The sequence below is a fragment of the Oreochromis niloticus genome, linkage group LG13, assembly GCF_001858045.2.
Source record: "Oreochromis niloticus isolate F11D_XX linkage group LG13, O_niloticus_UMD_NMBU, whole genome shotgun sequence".
Taxonomy (NCBI): Eukaryota; Metazoa; Chordata; class Actinopteri; order Cichliformes; family Cichlidae; genus Oreochromis; species Oreochromis niloticus.
In genome coordinates this window covers 12,289,572-12,303,122 of record NC_031978.2, presented here as the reverse complement: position 1 = coordinate 12,303,122, position 13,551 = coordinate 12,289,572, and the positions used below count along the sequence as shown (strand labels likewise).

At 40.6% G+C, this 13,551-nt stretch overlaps 1 protein-coding gene across 3 annotated transcripts in view; it reads right to left on the bottom strand.

Moving 5' to 3' along the window:
* grid1a (glutamate receptor, ionotropic, delta 1a) overlaps positions 1-9,123 on the bottom strand; it is a 259,377-nt gene extending 250,254 nt beyond the window's left edge. For 2 of the 3 annotated variants that reach the window (XM_005474294.3, XM_025897629.1), the window contains exons 1-2: positions 7,871-9,123; positions 6,143-6,298 (exon numbers count right to left, since the gene is read on the bottom strand). In XM_005474294.3, the coding sequence (XP_005474351.1) occupies positions 6,143-6,298; positions 7,871-7,949 (235 nt within the window). In that variant the 5' untranslated portion in view covers positions 7,950-9,123. The remainder of the gene's footprint in view (positions 1-6,142; positions 6,299-7,870) is intronic. The other variant, XM_005474295.3, reaches the window with a different exon arrangement.
* Positions 9,124-13,551: the final 4,428 nt, after the last annotated feature.

The window sequence follows — 13,551 nt, the reverse complement described above, 5'->3', positions numbered from 1 at the left end:
AAAAGGACAAAAATAATATCCTCTGATGCCAAATTTAGTACACATGCTAGATCACTGGAGGAATAATCTGTCAAACATCTATCAAGATTTGTATGTACTTTGTGCAGTTAAAAAGTGAATCCATTTTTTAAGTGGGCATTTCCTTCATATGGCCTTCAGGTACAAACAGCCATCATACGACCCAAGCCATTAGTCAGGCTTTTACACAATGAACCCCCCAGAACATCCTCAGTCAAACATGCCAGTATGAAAAGCGATGAGAATACTTTGAAGTCAGCCCTCAGCTGTCTGCCAGTGTGGCAACATGGGGAGTGTGATGAATACACAAACGAACAAAGACCCAACATGAATGCATGCCACTCTCTCTAATTAGAGCAATATTATAATTCTGACACAGACTAAACATAACTTCACAATTTCCCTAAAAGCCAACAATAAAAATCTGCATTGCAATGCTCCCACTGTCTTTCTCAGTGTATTTACTTGTGAGACTTTGTAAAAAAACAAACAAAAAAAAAAAAAAACTTGTTTCCACACTTCACAACCCTGTTTACCCAAATTAAAAGATTACTAAAATCCCTGGTCATGGTGACATTTAGCAGTGCTGCAGATGATTTCTTTGAATACAGATCAGATGTGGCATTTGAGCGTACTGACGCTTTTCCTGAAGTTAATCAGCAGACCAAGTCTTTTGACACCAAAGTCAAAACCACTTTTAAAGTCTTTAGAGTATTTTTTTTATAATTGGATACTTATAAATGTCTCTGAGCTACTTTCAAGAAGAGTCGGAGAACTAGCAAATGAGACATCTGTTGCAAATGTTGAGGCTACCTGACACAGAAGTAACCCACCACAAGAGAGCAGTTCTGACCAGCTGTTCCTGTACAGCACAGAGGACAAAACCTGCAGGCCTACTAAGCCGATCCAGTATTTAACAGTCTTGACCTCTCTGTGTCTCTTTCCTTCTGTACTCTGCTCTCTCGCTTCCTTTTTCACTTCAGACAATGCTGACTTTGGTTATTCTAAAGAAAATGTTCAGGAATGTATGTTCTTTAGTGTGTCTTTCAGCTGACAGGCCCCAAAGAGCATTCCCTATGGCACCCATGCTGTTGTGAATGGCTTACGTGTAAAAGTGCAGGTGTGTTAAAATACAGACATGCACTGTCCGTTACATAACAGTTATAGCTGTAATATTACTAAAGTGTGACCTGTGCAACAAAGGAAGGAATATTTTACCTTTGAAATCTCTCAGAAGAGGTCAAATGAATTGCAATGAGGCAAGCCAAGCGAGGAATACCTGTGAAACAGCTGGATTGTGAAGCAAGGTGCCATATTATAGATATTACAGCACTGAACACACTTCTCCATAAATAAAAAACTTTCCACTTGCATAGGCATATTCATTATAGAAATCAACACATCTGAGCCCTATTTGTATCTTCTTTAATGATCAGTCCTCAGTTGTGCAATTGCGCAGGATCTTATCATCCTTTGCTGAGTGATCAGAAGCTCAAATCACGCAGGATGCCACAAATTCAAGTTAAAAAAAAAAGGCAGATAATCCATGTGTGTTCATGTGTCACAGCATTTATTCACCCTCTCTGTAATCTAAAAAAATATCTATTGCACAGCCATGTAGCCAGCTAAATGTTATGATACATTTCACAGATAAATAATGTGCGAGCAGTGAAATGATCACATCAATAAACTCTGTAATATAGCACTGCAGGACTGTGAGGAGGAAGCAGGAAGTACATATGACCATTTTAGAAGAGTTTTTGAGGACCTATATATGGTGGATGGATTAAAAAAAAAATCAAAAAGTGACAGTCAAATAAAAAGGAAACATTAGATAAGCCCCTTCTGGTGATGGCATCCTCTCCTGGTGACAAACTGAATTCTGGTAAGTCCATGTATTCAATATATACAACCTTATATGTGGAAAAGATCTGCTATGAGTTCATTGCCTGCATTACTTTAAGTGGCAGAATGTGGATTTTCTTTTTTGGAAACAATTTATTTTCAAATGAATATTTCATGCTACTGCACAATTTTTCCAAGTATCACCCGACAACCGCAGAAGCAGCTCTGCATATGCTGATTAATCCTACCTGGCCTACAGGGATGCTTTACATTTTGAAGGGAATAAATAACATGTATACACCTCTGTCACAACATTAATTACTTTATTAAGTCACCTGCCGGCTTTTTACAGCCCACTGAAGTGCTTATGATAGATTAAAGTAACTGTAGTAATTAACAGGGGCTGGTATAATGGCCTGATCATTGTCCCTCTGTGTAAAAAGACATAAAAGCACAAACAAATCTGTTACCAAGATTTATGTAGCATTTTTAAATTTACAGGGACAATAATAGCGAAAGGGCAGCATTACATCACGTTTACACAGCGAGTAATGAGTTGTCATAAATAGACACTCACAGGGAAGATATTGCATTATCAATGGCAACACTGAGGAACCATTATTTCAACTTTTGTCATTATGGACTGAGGAAAGGACAAAGAGAAAAAAAACTTCTTTGAACTCTATTGGCTTACAGGGACATAAAGGACAAAGAATTAAATCCTCCTTGACGTTACCTTGGCAGGGGTTAGATGAAAATGGAGGGTCACTAGTGGTGTAGTGTGTGAAGAGGACTCAGCGGGACAGAACGCCCAACAAATTACTGAGGAGGAAACTATTTTCCTTAACTGTGTCCCGTATTCTTTAAACTGTAATGGAAATCTCTGCTGGGGACGTGAAACAGCTCAAAAGAAGCAATTTTGGCATTCAATACAATTTGCATGCCTGCTATGCAAAAACTGAAATGTATGTTTAGCTAATTAGTTTTGAAAAGTTTCAGTAGTCCCACACTGTTGTCCTGTTGGCATGCTTGCTAATTATATTATGCCACGATAGTTACATTTATTCCAGAACATGAAACTAGAACCTAAAGGATAAAGCTTTGCACACTCTATCATGAACCTTTCTTCTATGGCCACCAGCAGGTTAACATCTTTGAGTTTGTTGTCAAAATGTTGTTTGCATGCTGGCATGCTTATCTCAAATTACCACAGTGCCCAAGTTCAGCCTCTCAGGGCTGCTAACATGGCTGTAGAATCTTAATGCAACTTTGCTGTATTTTGACCACACACCTGCAGCAAAGTTGTGTTATGATGCATGGCATTCTCGTTTTATGAGATGTTTACATTATTTGCATATCGTCTAAATGCTCACCCAGCAACTATGGGGCAAAAAAAGGAAAGAACTCCGCCTTACAGGCTGAACTTTGCTTGAAATATGCATAGGTTCTACTTTGCATAATGACACAGCAGGGTGGCAAGTTTGCTGTCCCCTTGCTTTAACTTCCCCTGAATAAAAAGTAAGGCAGAAAAAGATATAAAAGCTTTGTTTCCCATGTAAACTTATATGTCCAGAGGACAAACTTCTATTTTTAAATTACAAGGGGAAATCTGGGTTGCAAATTTTAAGATGTGTGAAAAATCATATTTCTTTTCTCCTAACATTTGTCATGGAATTATTATTTGTAATAATTCCATAACAAATGTGAGGAGAAATACTGTACACATAAGAAATTCAGCACTGTAATATTTTGTACTATAAACCATGTCCTGCTTTATTATGTATTCTCTAGCCAGTGTGAGAAATTCACCTCAGCATGACTTATTCTCTCACAATTTAGGAAGAGAATTTTATATAATTATAATCTTAAGTGTCTTGTTTTTCTGTTTAACACAAAGCTGATGGCAGATAAGCCCTACAGGTCTCATGGTGAGCATCGATGCTTGTGAGCTTCCACTCTCGGCGTAGAAATCACCCTGTTCATTCATTTCAGTTGTTCCAGCCTATAAATAGGACAGCATCTGCCAGTTGTGTGGTCAGGCAGTATATCCAGCCAGCCTTGAGCTGTCATCTTTAAACGATAAAAGCGTGGGAGGACTGAATAGTTGAGTGTTTCTGTTTGCATGGCGTTTGTGTGACTTCCTCATTAATATATGTTCTAGCAGAGCAAGGACAAAGATGGACAAAGCCAAATAAGGGCAAACGTGACCCTAGAACTACTTGTCTGAAGATGGCAAATTTTCCTCATCGCCTCACTGAAATCTTTTGCTCTTCTTTGGCCCTCTCATGTTTATTCAGGTCTTGATCATGATTCCCCCCCCCCCCCCCCCCCGACACACACACACACACACACACACACACAGAGTCACTGGTACTCATGGACATTTTTTTTTTTTTTGCTCTTCATCCCTCTCGCTCTTAATCTTGCTCCCTTCTGTTTTTTCTGTCACTGTATCCTGCACCTCTATAATCTCATCCTCATTCATCTCACTCACTCACGCTCCCATTCCTTCCCTGTTTATACCCACCTCTACTCTCCTCGCTCTACACCACGCTATGGCAAGGTCCTGACTGCCACTCACAGCAGGATGGCAGCGAACAAAAGAGCAAAGCAAAAGGTTAACTTATCCCAGTTGTCACTCAATGTTCACCGGCCTACTTTGTGTATAGTGCAAGAATCTGAGGCCGCACATTGATCCTCATGTCATCGACTGCACGTTATTCCAAACTCTCTCCAGAAACTGAATGCCCTCTAATCAACCACTTAAATATTTAATTAGCGGGAGCCTGGCCATAAACAATAATTAAGCGTGCTAAATGATACCCAATCAAGGGTAAAGAAAGGCAGTTTATTCAGAAGTGATACACTGAATTATTTTCAATAAGAAATAAGCTTTTCATTGAAGAAAAATGATTATCAAGAACTTTGTGTGCCTATAAGCGTTTATGTACACATTGTGTTGTGTTAAAATACTGTGAAGGACGTTGTCAAAAGAAAGCATTGTTAAGGTAATTTGTATGAGTTAAGCATGAACAAGTTTAGGTGTAAAGTTCCATCTTTGACTGAGTTACTACACTAATTAGACTGAAGCACAAGTGGTGAATGATTTGCTAGCCAGTCAGTTTAATTACTACATTTTTGCATCTCAAGCAACAACGACTGATAAATTAGCCAAGTGACATATGTCCGTAACACATTTTTCATCTTATCTCTGCAGCAGCAGCTGGAAAATGACGGTATACTTCTGGTATATGTAAAGAACTCAAATGACAGACTGCTTGAGTTAAGACTCATCTGGATTTAAGTTTGCTTTTGGAAATATGAAGTTGAATACTAGGTATCTGTGACATTGTTAAGAGCCACATCTAAATGACACGGGATAATTATAGCAAAAGGCGAGACATAATATCATCTTTTTGCCTGTCAGGGGCACTATGAATAGCAATGAGTCATCAAGGCCTTTGTGCAACTGGGGACAAAAGTAGGATCTGGTAACTAAGTGCAGGGGACATAAACAGCTTTTGAAGATCCCCAGGAACCTATTAAAGTCTTAATGATTCATTTCAGCAGAAGAATGTTTAATCGCCTTTTGCAGTCTGTTCAGCATCTGAGTGAGATAACCTTGGCTGAAATTATTTCATTATTAATTTGGTGTCTGATGTGTGTCCATTCTGGGCACCTACAGTATGGGAAAGCCAAAAGACGTAGACAAAACTGTATTGTTTGCCATTCAAAGAGGCATGCAAACCCAGAAATATTACTCTCTCGTCATTACATAACTCCCGGATTGGTAGGGAAACTTCATTTGATCGTCTTCACATGATTTTTATACACATATAACATCTTGTCCTGTTGTGCTCTTAACTCAATGCTTCCACCTAGCTTTTCAACCACAGAAGACACCTTGCTTTGGTACAGTGGCAGAGCGCTTTGCAGGTGGCGACGCACACACATACACACATACACGCCTACGCGCACGCACACACAGCTATTTCCCTCGCTCACAGATGCACATGAATCATCATCATTGCCTGCTCTACTAGCCATCGCTTCAATGTGTGAATGAACAACATTCTCTTGGGGCTCCAGCAGATCAGGACAGTCAAGATTACCACGCAGCAAACACCGGACTTCTTGCGTGATCATAGCTACTGAGCGGATTAGATGACCCCCTTCCTGACGTCCCACACGCTGCCCCAAGTAATAAGATTTAAAATAAAAATAAAAGCAGCGGCAATTTATTCCAAGGGCGGGAGGGGGGTGGTCGAGGGACGCTTACCTTCCTGCACTGCCTGGAAAGGGTTGTTAGGCTTGATAAGTTTCACAGAGTGGGTGATTTTCTCGCTCTGCAGAATGTCATCGCTCAGACTCAGGTCTGAGATGGCAAGTTGGAAAATCTGGTCATCTCTTACAGCGTTTTCCTCGAATATGGCACCTGTTGAGTAAAACAGTAAATTACTTGGAAGAGTAAGAAGGGGGGGGAAGCCACGCAGTAGTTATGTGTGCGCAAGTTCGATGTTCGATATGGGAAGATAATGATGAACGAAATTTATTTTTGCTGTGGACCCAATGCAGACAACATAGCTTTTATTGCCCACAGTCTGCAAAAGTGATGGAGTGAACAGCGCTGTTTTTCTTTTTATATATCTTTACATTAAACGTATTTTCTCCCCAAGCTAAGCGTCTTCGCTGGTGAGATTTCAGCACCACGGAGAGCGACGTGGTCTCGCCACAGACCACTGTAAAATCGGAAACACGCACTGCACTAGTTTTGGTCAAACTTAGAAAGTTAATATCCATCATGTCTAACAGATCTGTGGCACCCTACCCACAGTAGGCCTTGTGTGGGAGGAATACTGAAGCTTAACTGCCCCCCCTCCTCCTCCACTGTTTAGCAAAATGGCATCAGCTGCTATTGGGAGAGCACATACATCACTGAAAGGGGTTTCAGGGAAACGAGAAGAATAATTGGGGTACACTAACATTATGCGGACTATCAGCCAATATTATCTGGATGGAGTCCCACTGCTGTATTAAGCCAGTGACTGAGCACCTGCTGCTGCTTGCCAGACTGTTGCAGTAAACAGTGAGCAGCAGCAGCAGCAGCGGTGGCGGCGGCGTAGCACCGAGACGAGATTTGCTCACAGTGACACTGACGTTTTTATCTGAGATTACAGGGCTGCTCATTAATGGAAAGGGGGGCAAAAATGAAGGTAATGGCTGAGTCCGTGTTGAAACGGAGGCTGCAGATATGTTTCAAAAGTGTCAAATCAAACCTAATGCGAGGTTTAAGGGCACACACCAGATCGTTTGGATGCCGTGGTGAGTTTCGAGCATCTCCACATCTCTGCAGCTCTGGTTTGAAGTTGGAGTACAAAGAGGCACTATGTGTGTTGCATCTATAAAACGAAACTCCGCTGACATTCCCTCTATCTTTGTTTTTGACATTGCAGTCACGTTCCGGGGAAAGTTGAGGCTTGTCGGGTACACACAAGAGGTAGCTTGGTCTAAAAAAAGCCTCAGCGGTTTGTCTATTGCACATTAGTGTTTTATCATTATTATTTCACAGCTTCACTGAAACAGGCCTTTCTGCTTACTGTAAATCGTTTTCTTTTTTTGTTTTTTTTTTGGACTGCGGTTCAAAGGCAGGCAGTGGTGTGGTTTAGATGTGAAGACAACATGAATGCAGCGATCTGTCGTCGAAAAGTAAAAGAAATGTCTGTGCAAAATAGAATAAATACCAATAAATAATATGAACAAAACAACTGCAGCAGTGAGGGTCGGGTGATTGGTCATTTACAAAACACCAACTTTTCAACTCTCCGGAGAGTCAAAGTGTTTCTTAAACGCAGGATGAAGCTGAATACACTCTATTTATCCCGCCCTCTCACCAACATCTTGTGATCACGGCAGTATAAGCTGGCTGACCTTTATTCCCGCACCCCTTTACACTTGACCAACCCAAACATGTTTTGTTTTTTGTTTTGTTTTTTTGCCGGACGCTTACCGATATGTATGATTGAGTCCGCTTTGGCCGAATTGCATTGCAATATCCACAGGGAAAGGCAGATCAGCAGCAACTCCATCTCGGGATTTCAGTGAGGCGGCTCATCCAAGCTCTGCTCGGCTGTCCTGTACTGTCCAAATGGAGCACCCAAAAGAAAAAAGAAAGAAAGAAAGATCATCAAAACCCAGAGCCAAACAGAACCGCTATCCTCCTCCTGATAGACCAGACCCGCGTAAACCCTACAGAAATGACCACAGTTTTCTCTCTCTCTCTCTCTCTCTCTCTGTCGCTCTCTCTCTTCCTCTCTTGCTCTCTTTTAAACCAACAAAAACAAGCCGACCGCAGGAAGGTGGGCTCAAAAAGACCAGGGCGAACCGACGGGGACTCGAGGTAAGCCTAAAAAGACAGGTAGCCCTGTGAGAGAGACCGGCGTTATCACTCTCGCCTCTCTCCCTGCGCTCCGGCGTCTAAAGCATGGCAAGCAGCAAAATATGCGGAGGAGGGACACCCCTCCAACAACACACGGAGAAACGCTCACATACACACTCGGAGAGAAAAAAAAATCACTCTCTTCAGTCCTGTCTTAATCACGTGACTGCAGAGACTTCACGACTCGGGTGCTTTTTTCGACAAGCCGGGTAGAAATGAGTTGGACTAGCCGGAGAAAGACGCGTGGAGAGCCGATAATTAAACACACGACTGGAGGTTAAAACAGGCAAAGAAAAAAAATAACCCCTTAACAAGATATGCCTTACTTACAAAAAAGAAAAAAAGAATAGAAATAAAACAACGCGACAAAAGCAGACACGCAAAAGTCAGCGTACATATTTGGCGGCGCTGTGAACAGTTTACTTTTGGAGAAGTTGGCGTTTTCGGGGAAAATGTGAGAGAACAGAACGACTGGGACACATTTTCACCATACTTCAGCGACGATGGAGCGCAGCTGATGTGCCAGAGAAAAGGATTTACACACTGTGATCCTCGGCGAGGGCTGATGGATGAGAGACAGACGTGACAGAAGCCACAACGCCTGTCTGAACCAAAAAACAGCTGGATGGAGTTGACGGAGGAGCATTCAGCAGAGGAGCAAACAGAAAACAAACCTAATGTTTTCTTATAGCTTGTTCGATTAATTGAGTATTGCTTCTGCAGAATTGACTCTATGGGTGTGTTTTTTATATATATAGCCGAGGTCAAAGTGTTGGAGCTAATTTTTAGGACACGAATCACTCTAAAGGGTGGCAGTAATTTTTATTGGGTAGACTTATACACATCAGTGAGCAATGCACGGCGTTTGCAGAGCTATAAAGAAGAAGAGGAACTCGTGGCAGAAGATTTCTAGATAGGCATAATCTTACAATTAAAGGATATTTCTCGTGGATGTAATAAAAACGGAAATATCTCTTAATTGTTTGGTTAAGTCTGTCAGAGGCGCAAAAAAAACAAAGTTTCAGCACCACCAGCAGTGGACAGCTCCTTCACTGAACTGCACCGGACAGACAAGTGAAGAGCAAACACTGCATCTTGTTTCTATCCAGGATGCAAAATTCTTAGAAACAATATGTAATAAGGGAATGGATGTTTTAAACACCCTGCAACCCCTTGCTCGCCTTTATACGTTCTCCACTTTAGTTGCAGGCAAGGAGTGACTTCACATGCCTCCAAAGTTTTTTACTAAAATCACACACTACCCCTACTGGCCATCTATAGATACTGCACCTGCTGTAGCGCAAAATATCTCAATCATTTCTTAACGATTTATGTCGCTTTTTATGAGTGATGGTCATATTTCACTGCTCTATCGCCATGTCATTAGGAAACAGGCTGGAGTGAACCCGAAAGGCTTTTTACTGCTCAGGGTAGTGTAGATATTTATGCCTGAATATGTGATGAATGCTAGCCCACATATTAGTGACATATATCAGATTTTTCTTTCCCTTTTTTGTATATGAGCAGCTGCTTTAACAACAAGGGGAGGAACACACTGTAAGAATGAATTATTGCCCTTTGATCCCAATTACAGTTTCCACAGCACAGTAGATCAATCTGGGCACATTTCAGAGGGATCAAATCTGAAAGATTAACCTTGAAATTTGTGCTTTAAGCTGACAGGCATCCAAAAACACCATAAAAATTTCATCAGGTCCCAGCAGAGGAATAAATCTCTTAATTTCACTGATCTATGAAGCAATAAGTTGCTGAGATTTCATCAATAAATTATTCATTTTAAATACTGGCTAAACTGCCATGTGACATATGTCTCAAAAATGCTTCATTCATTGTGCATTCTTGTTTATTATGAGTGCTTGTGATGCAAATCTGCCCCTCTCTTTCATTCTCCTCTTCTGTTGGGGTGGAGGGTGAGGGGGTGATACATGATGTGCAACTCGAGAAAAATCTGCATAAGAATAATCAGGATGTGTTCTATCTGACTGACACCAGTAAGGTGCAATGAAGCTGCTGCCCAATAGCATGTATATCTTTTATAAAGATAAGATGATTAAAAAGAATAATTAACAAGTTCTTAATCAATCCTAAATCAAACAAGTTCTGGATATGAGCCTTAAAAAATCCTGTGACTGTATTCTTCCGCACATGAAATGAATACCATATTAAGAAATTGTGTTCTGTCTGGTTCACAGACATTGTCAAACAAGACAAGCCATTTGCTGAGGATATGTGAGTATAAGTGAGAAGTACTGTTGTTGCAGAGTGTGTTAGCTATTACCATTTAATGCAGATATGTTGAAAATAATATATATCCTCTAATATATATTTTCTGCATATAGAAAGGTATTTATGAGATATTTGCATGAGTAGCGCAGTGTGTTGTTTTGAGTCACCGGTCGGCAAGTTCCATGCATCGGAATGTAGATTTCATATGAAAGAGAAAATACCTTTTTCATAGAAAGTAGGCCATTCAGTGGATAATCGTTTATATTTTGGGGTTCATTATGCAGTTGATTCATACCTGCTCTGTTGGTCCAAAATACCTCCTAATGATTATTGGCCAAATTAAAACAAAAATCCTTTGTAGCTCATTGTTTTTGTTCCTTTAGATTCACTTCAGCAGTGCACCTCATGCACCTCCATGGGTGTCAACTTATGTTAGTCTCAAAACTGCTGCAAACTGTTACCGAGACATTGGTGGGTAGGTCACGCCTGCTCTTCAGCAATGAAGGTGGAATTTCATTGTCACACAAACCTGACTCATTAATGTTTATGGCTATGAGCAATGGAGTGAAAAGGAAAGACAGATTTTTTTTTCTCTTCCTTATTGGAAGAAAGCCAAAAAGTGAATTTAGATTGAGAGAAGCTGTCACATTCAAATGTGTCAAAGCCAGAACAACTGCTGTTAGTCATGAATACATAACTACCTGCTCCACCCTGACCTATCTATAACTTTTTTTCCTCTTTCCAAAATAATAAGAAGTATACTTTTTTAATCGAAACCCCAGAGCAAAATTCTTGCATGATAAATTGCTTATATTGAATTGTGTATTTGATTTTGGGGGATAGACTGTGTATAAAAGATGTGCATAACTTCTAGGGGTGAAAAGTGTGGCCAGAACTAAAGCTGTTTTCTTTCTAATAGTCAGGGAGGGGCAATTCCTCTGGCTGCAAAGGGAGGTCCTACTGTCTAGAAGTCCATGGGAAAAAAATGATCAATATTCAGTAAACACTTTCCTAATGAGGTGAATGTAATCTAATAATACAACATAATGTTACAAAAAACATTATATTGTTACAATTAACACTTAAATTAGGTAATCAGAGTCAAGGGACAATAAAGCAGAGTATATTTTGGGACAAGGCTCCTTTGTTGCTATGGCAAAAGCTTGCAGCGTCATTCTGTTTCTCATTTGATTTAATTCCTCACTCATCTTATCTAGCTTCAAAACACTCAGCTCAAGGCTTCAAGACAGAACTCACTAACCAGCAGGTGATGTGACAGTGGTTACATCGATCTTTTCTGCTTCCTCATTTCCTGCATTCTGCACTCTTTTGGACAGAGAGCTCTGTTGTAGTCTCTGGAATCTACTGGAATCTGCTCCTAATGCTCCTAGAACCACTGGGACTACTTTAGACTTCACCTTCCACATCTGTTCCAGTTGTTCTTTCAGCCCCTGGTGCTCCTTCTTCTTTATGTTGCTGTCCACTGGGATTGCCACATCTATCACAAGTGCGCTCTTCTGCTCCTTGTCAAGCATCACTATGTCTGGTTGGTTGGCCTGCAGCTGCTTGTCTGTGAGCAACTTGAAGTCCCGCAGGACCTTAGCCCTGTTGTTCTCAACCACCTTTGACGGTGTCTCCCATTGGGACTTGGGGACCCCTAGGGACTTGTGGTGTAGTCCATATGCAGCAATAATATTATAAATGTAAATACACAGCCAGTTCCGTTCAAACTGTTCAAACGGCTGGTTGCTAATACTTTGCTTCTGTGTAGCTGCTCTGTCTTCATAGATTTGCAGTACTATTAGTGGTATTGTACATTTGCATTTGAGTGCAAGAACATTTAATAGTGTTCTATTCAAACACAGTAATAGGTAATTACTAGCTGTGGCTATTGTGTTTGCCCTTATCCTTGTACATGGAGCCAGAACTTGATAACTTATTTCATGTGCTGTAGAATAAGTCTGAGTTTAATCACTTCATTAGCCTCTAGCCTAACACATCTACAGTTTGCAAAAAGAACTGGACAGAGACAGCCGCACGCAATCAAATTTACTGTACATCAACATAATTAGACCAGTTAAAGCAGCAGCCAGCATACACAGAGTATGTTAATTTCCTTAGTATTACCAGTGAGGAATGCAAAAAGAGCAGTACCAGTGGTCCACAGCCATAGAAGTATGGATTTATAATACAGTAGGACTGCTACATTAATAGAAAAATTGCTACAGAATATGCTCTAACATTATGAGTTGACTGAAGGGTCTGTCACTGCCAAGCTGGTTCTGTCCATCCCTTTGTGCTCCTGAATATGAGCTCCTGCACCAATTTGGAGCAGGGTTAAATTTGAGACAAGTTGAAAATCCATTCATGTCAAGCAAAAATGTGCAGGGAATAGCAATAAGTATCTGCAGCACTAGAGGTGAATAAGCAAGACTCTCTCTTCCAAATACACAGCCTGAGGTAACATTATAGATTAATCATGTTATGGGAGAATAAGCACAACCTCCATCACAGACTCAGAATTTCAATGAGTGAATTGTTGACTATCTGCAACATTATATATTTCAGCATGAACCTTAGTGAGATATGAACCACAGAATAAATATATGTATAAGTTAGCATATGGAATAACAGTGGACAGAAACTTTGAATGGGTAGGAAATGAAAGTCTATCAGTGACATTCTGGAGTCAACAACTGTGACAGCTGTCACAGCAGAGGTTTTGAAAGTTTTACCAACCTGGAATATCTCTGGAGTCAGTCTTGGTCAAGTATGCAGCCTTCGTGGTCTTGCACATAGATTAAAGACTTTTTTATGATTATAATGCCGCTTGTGCAGTGGGGCAGATTTACACAAGCTCAAGGCCTGCTGCTTTAAAATATGGCCTAAAGTTTACATTGCACTAAGAAAGAAACTCTTTTTTCATGACCAGACCTACCCCATGAGATTATGTCCATAGCTGCTCTGTATTGCTTTTTTTTACATTTGTGTCTGACTCTGATCTC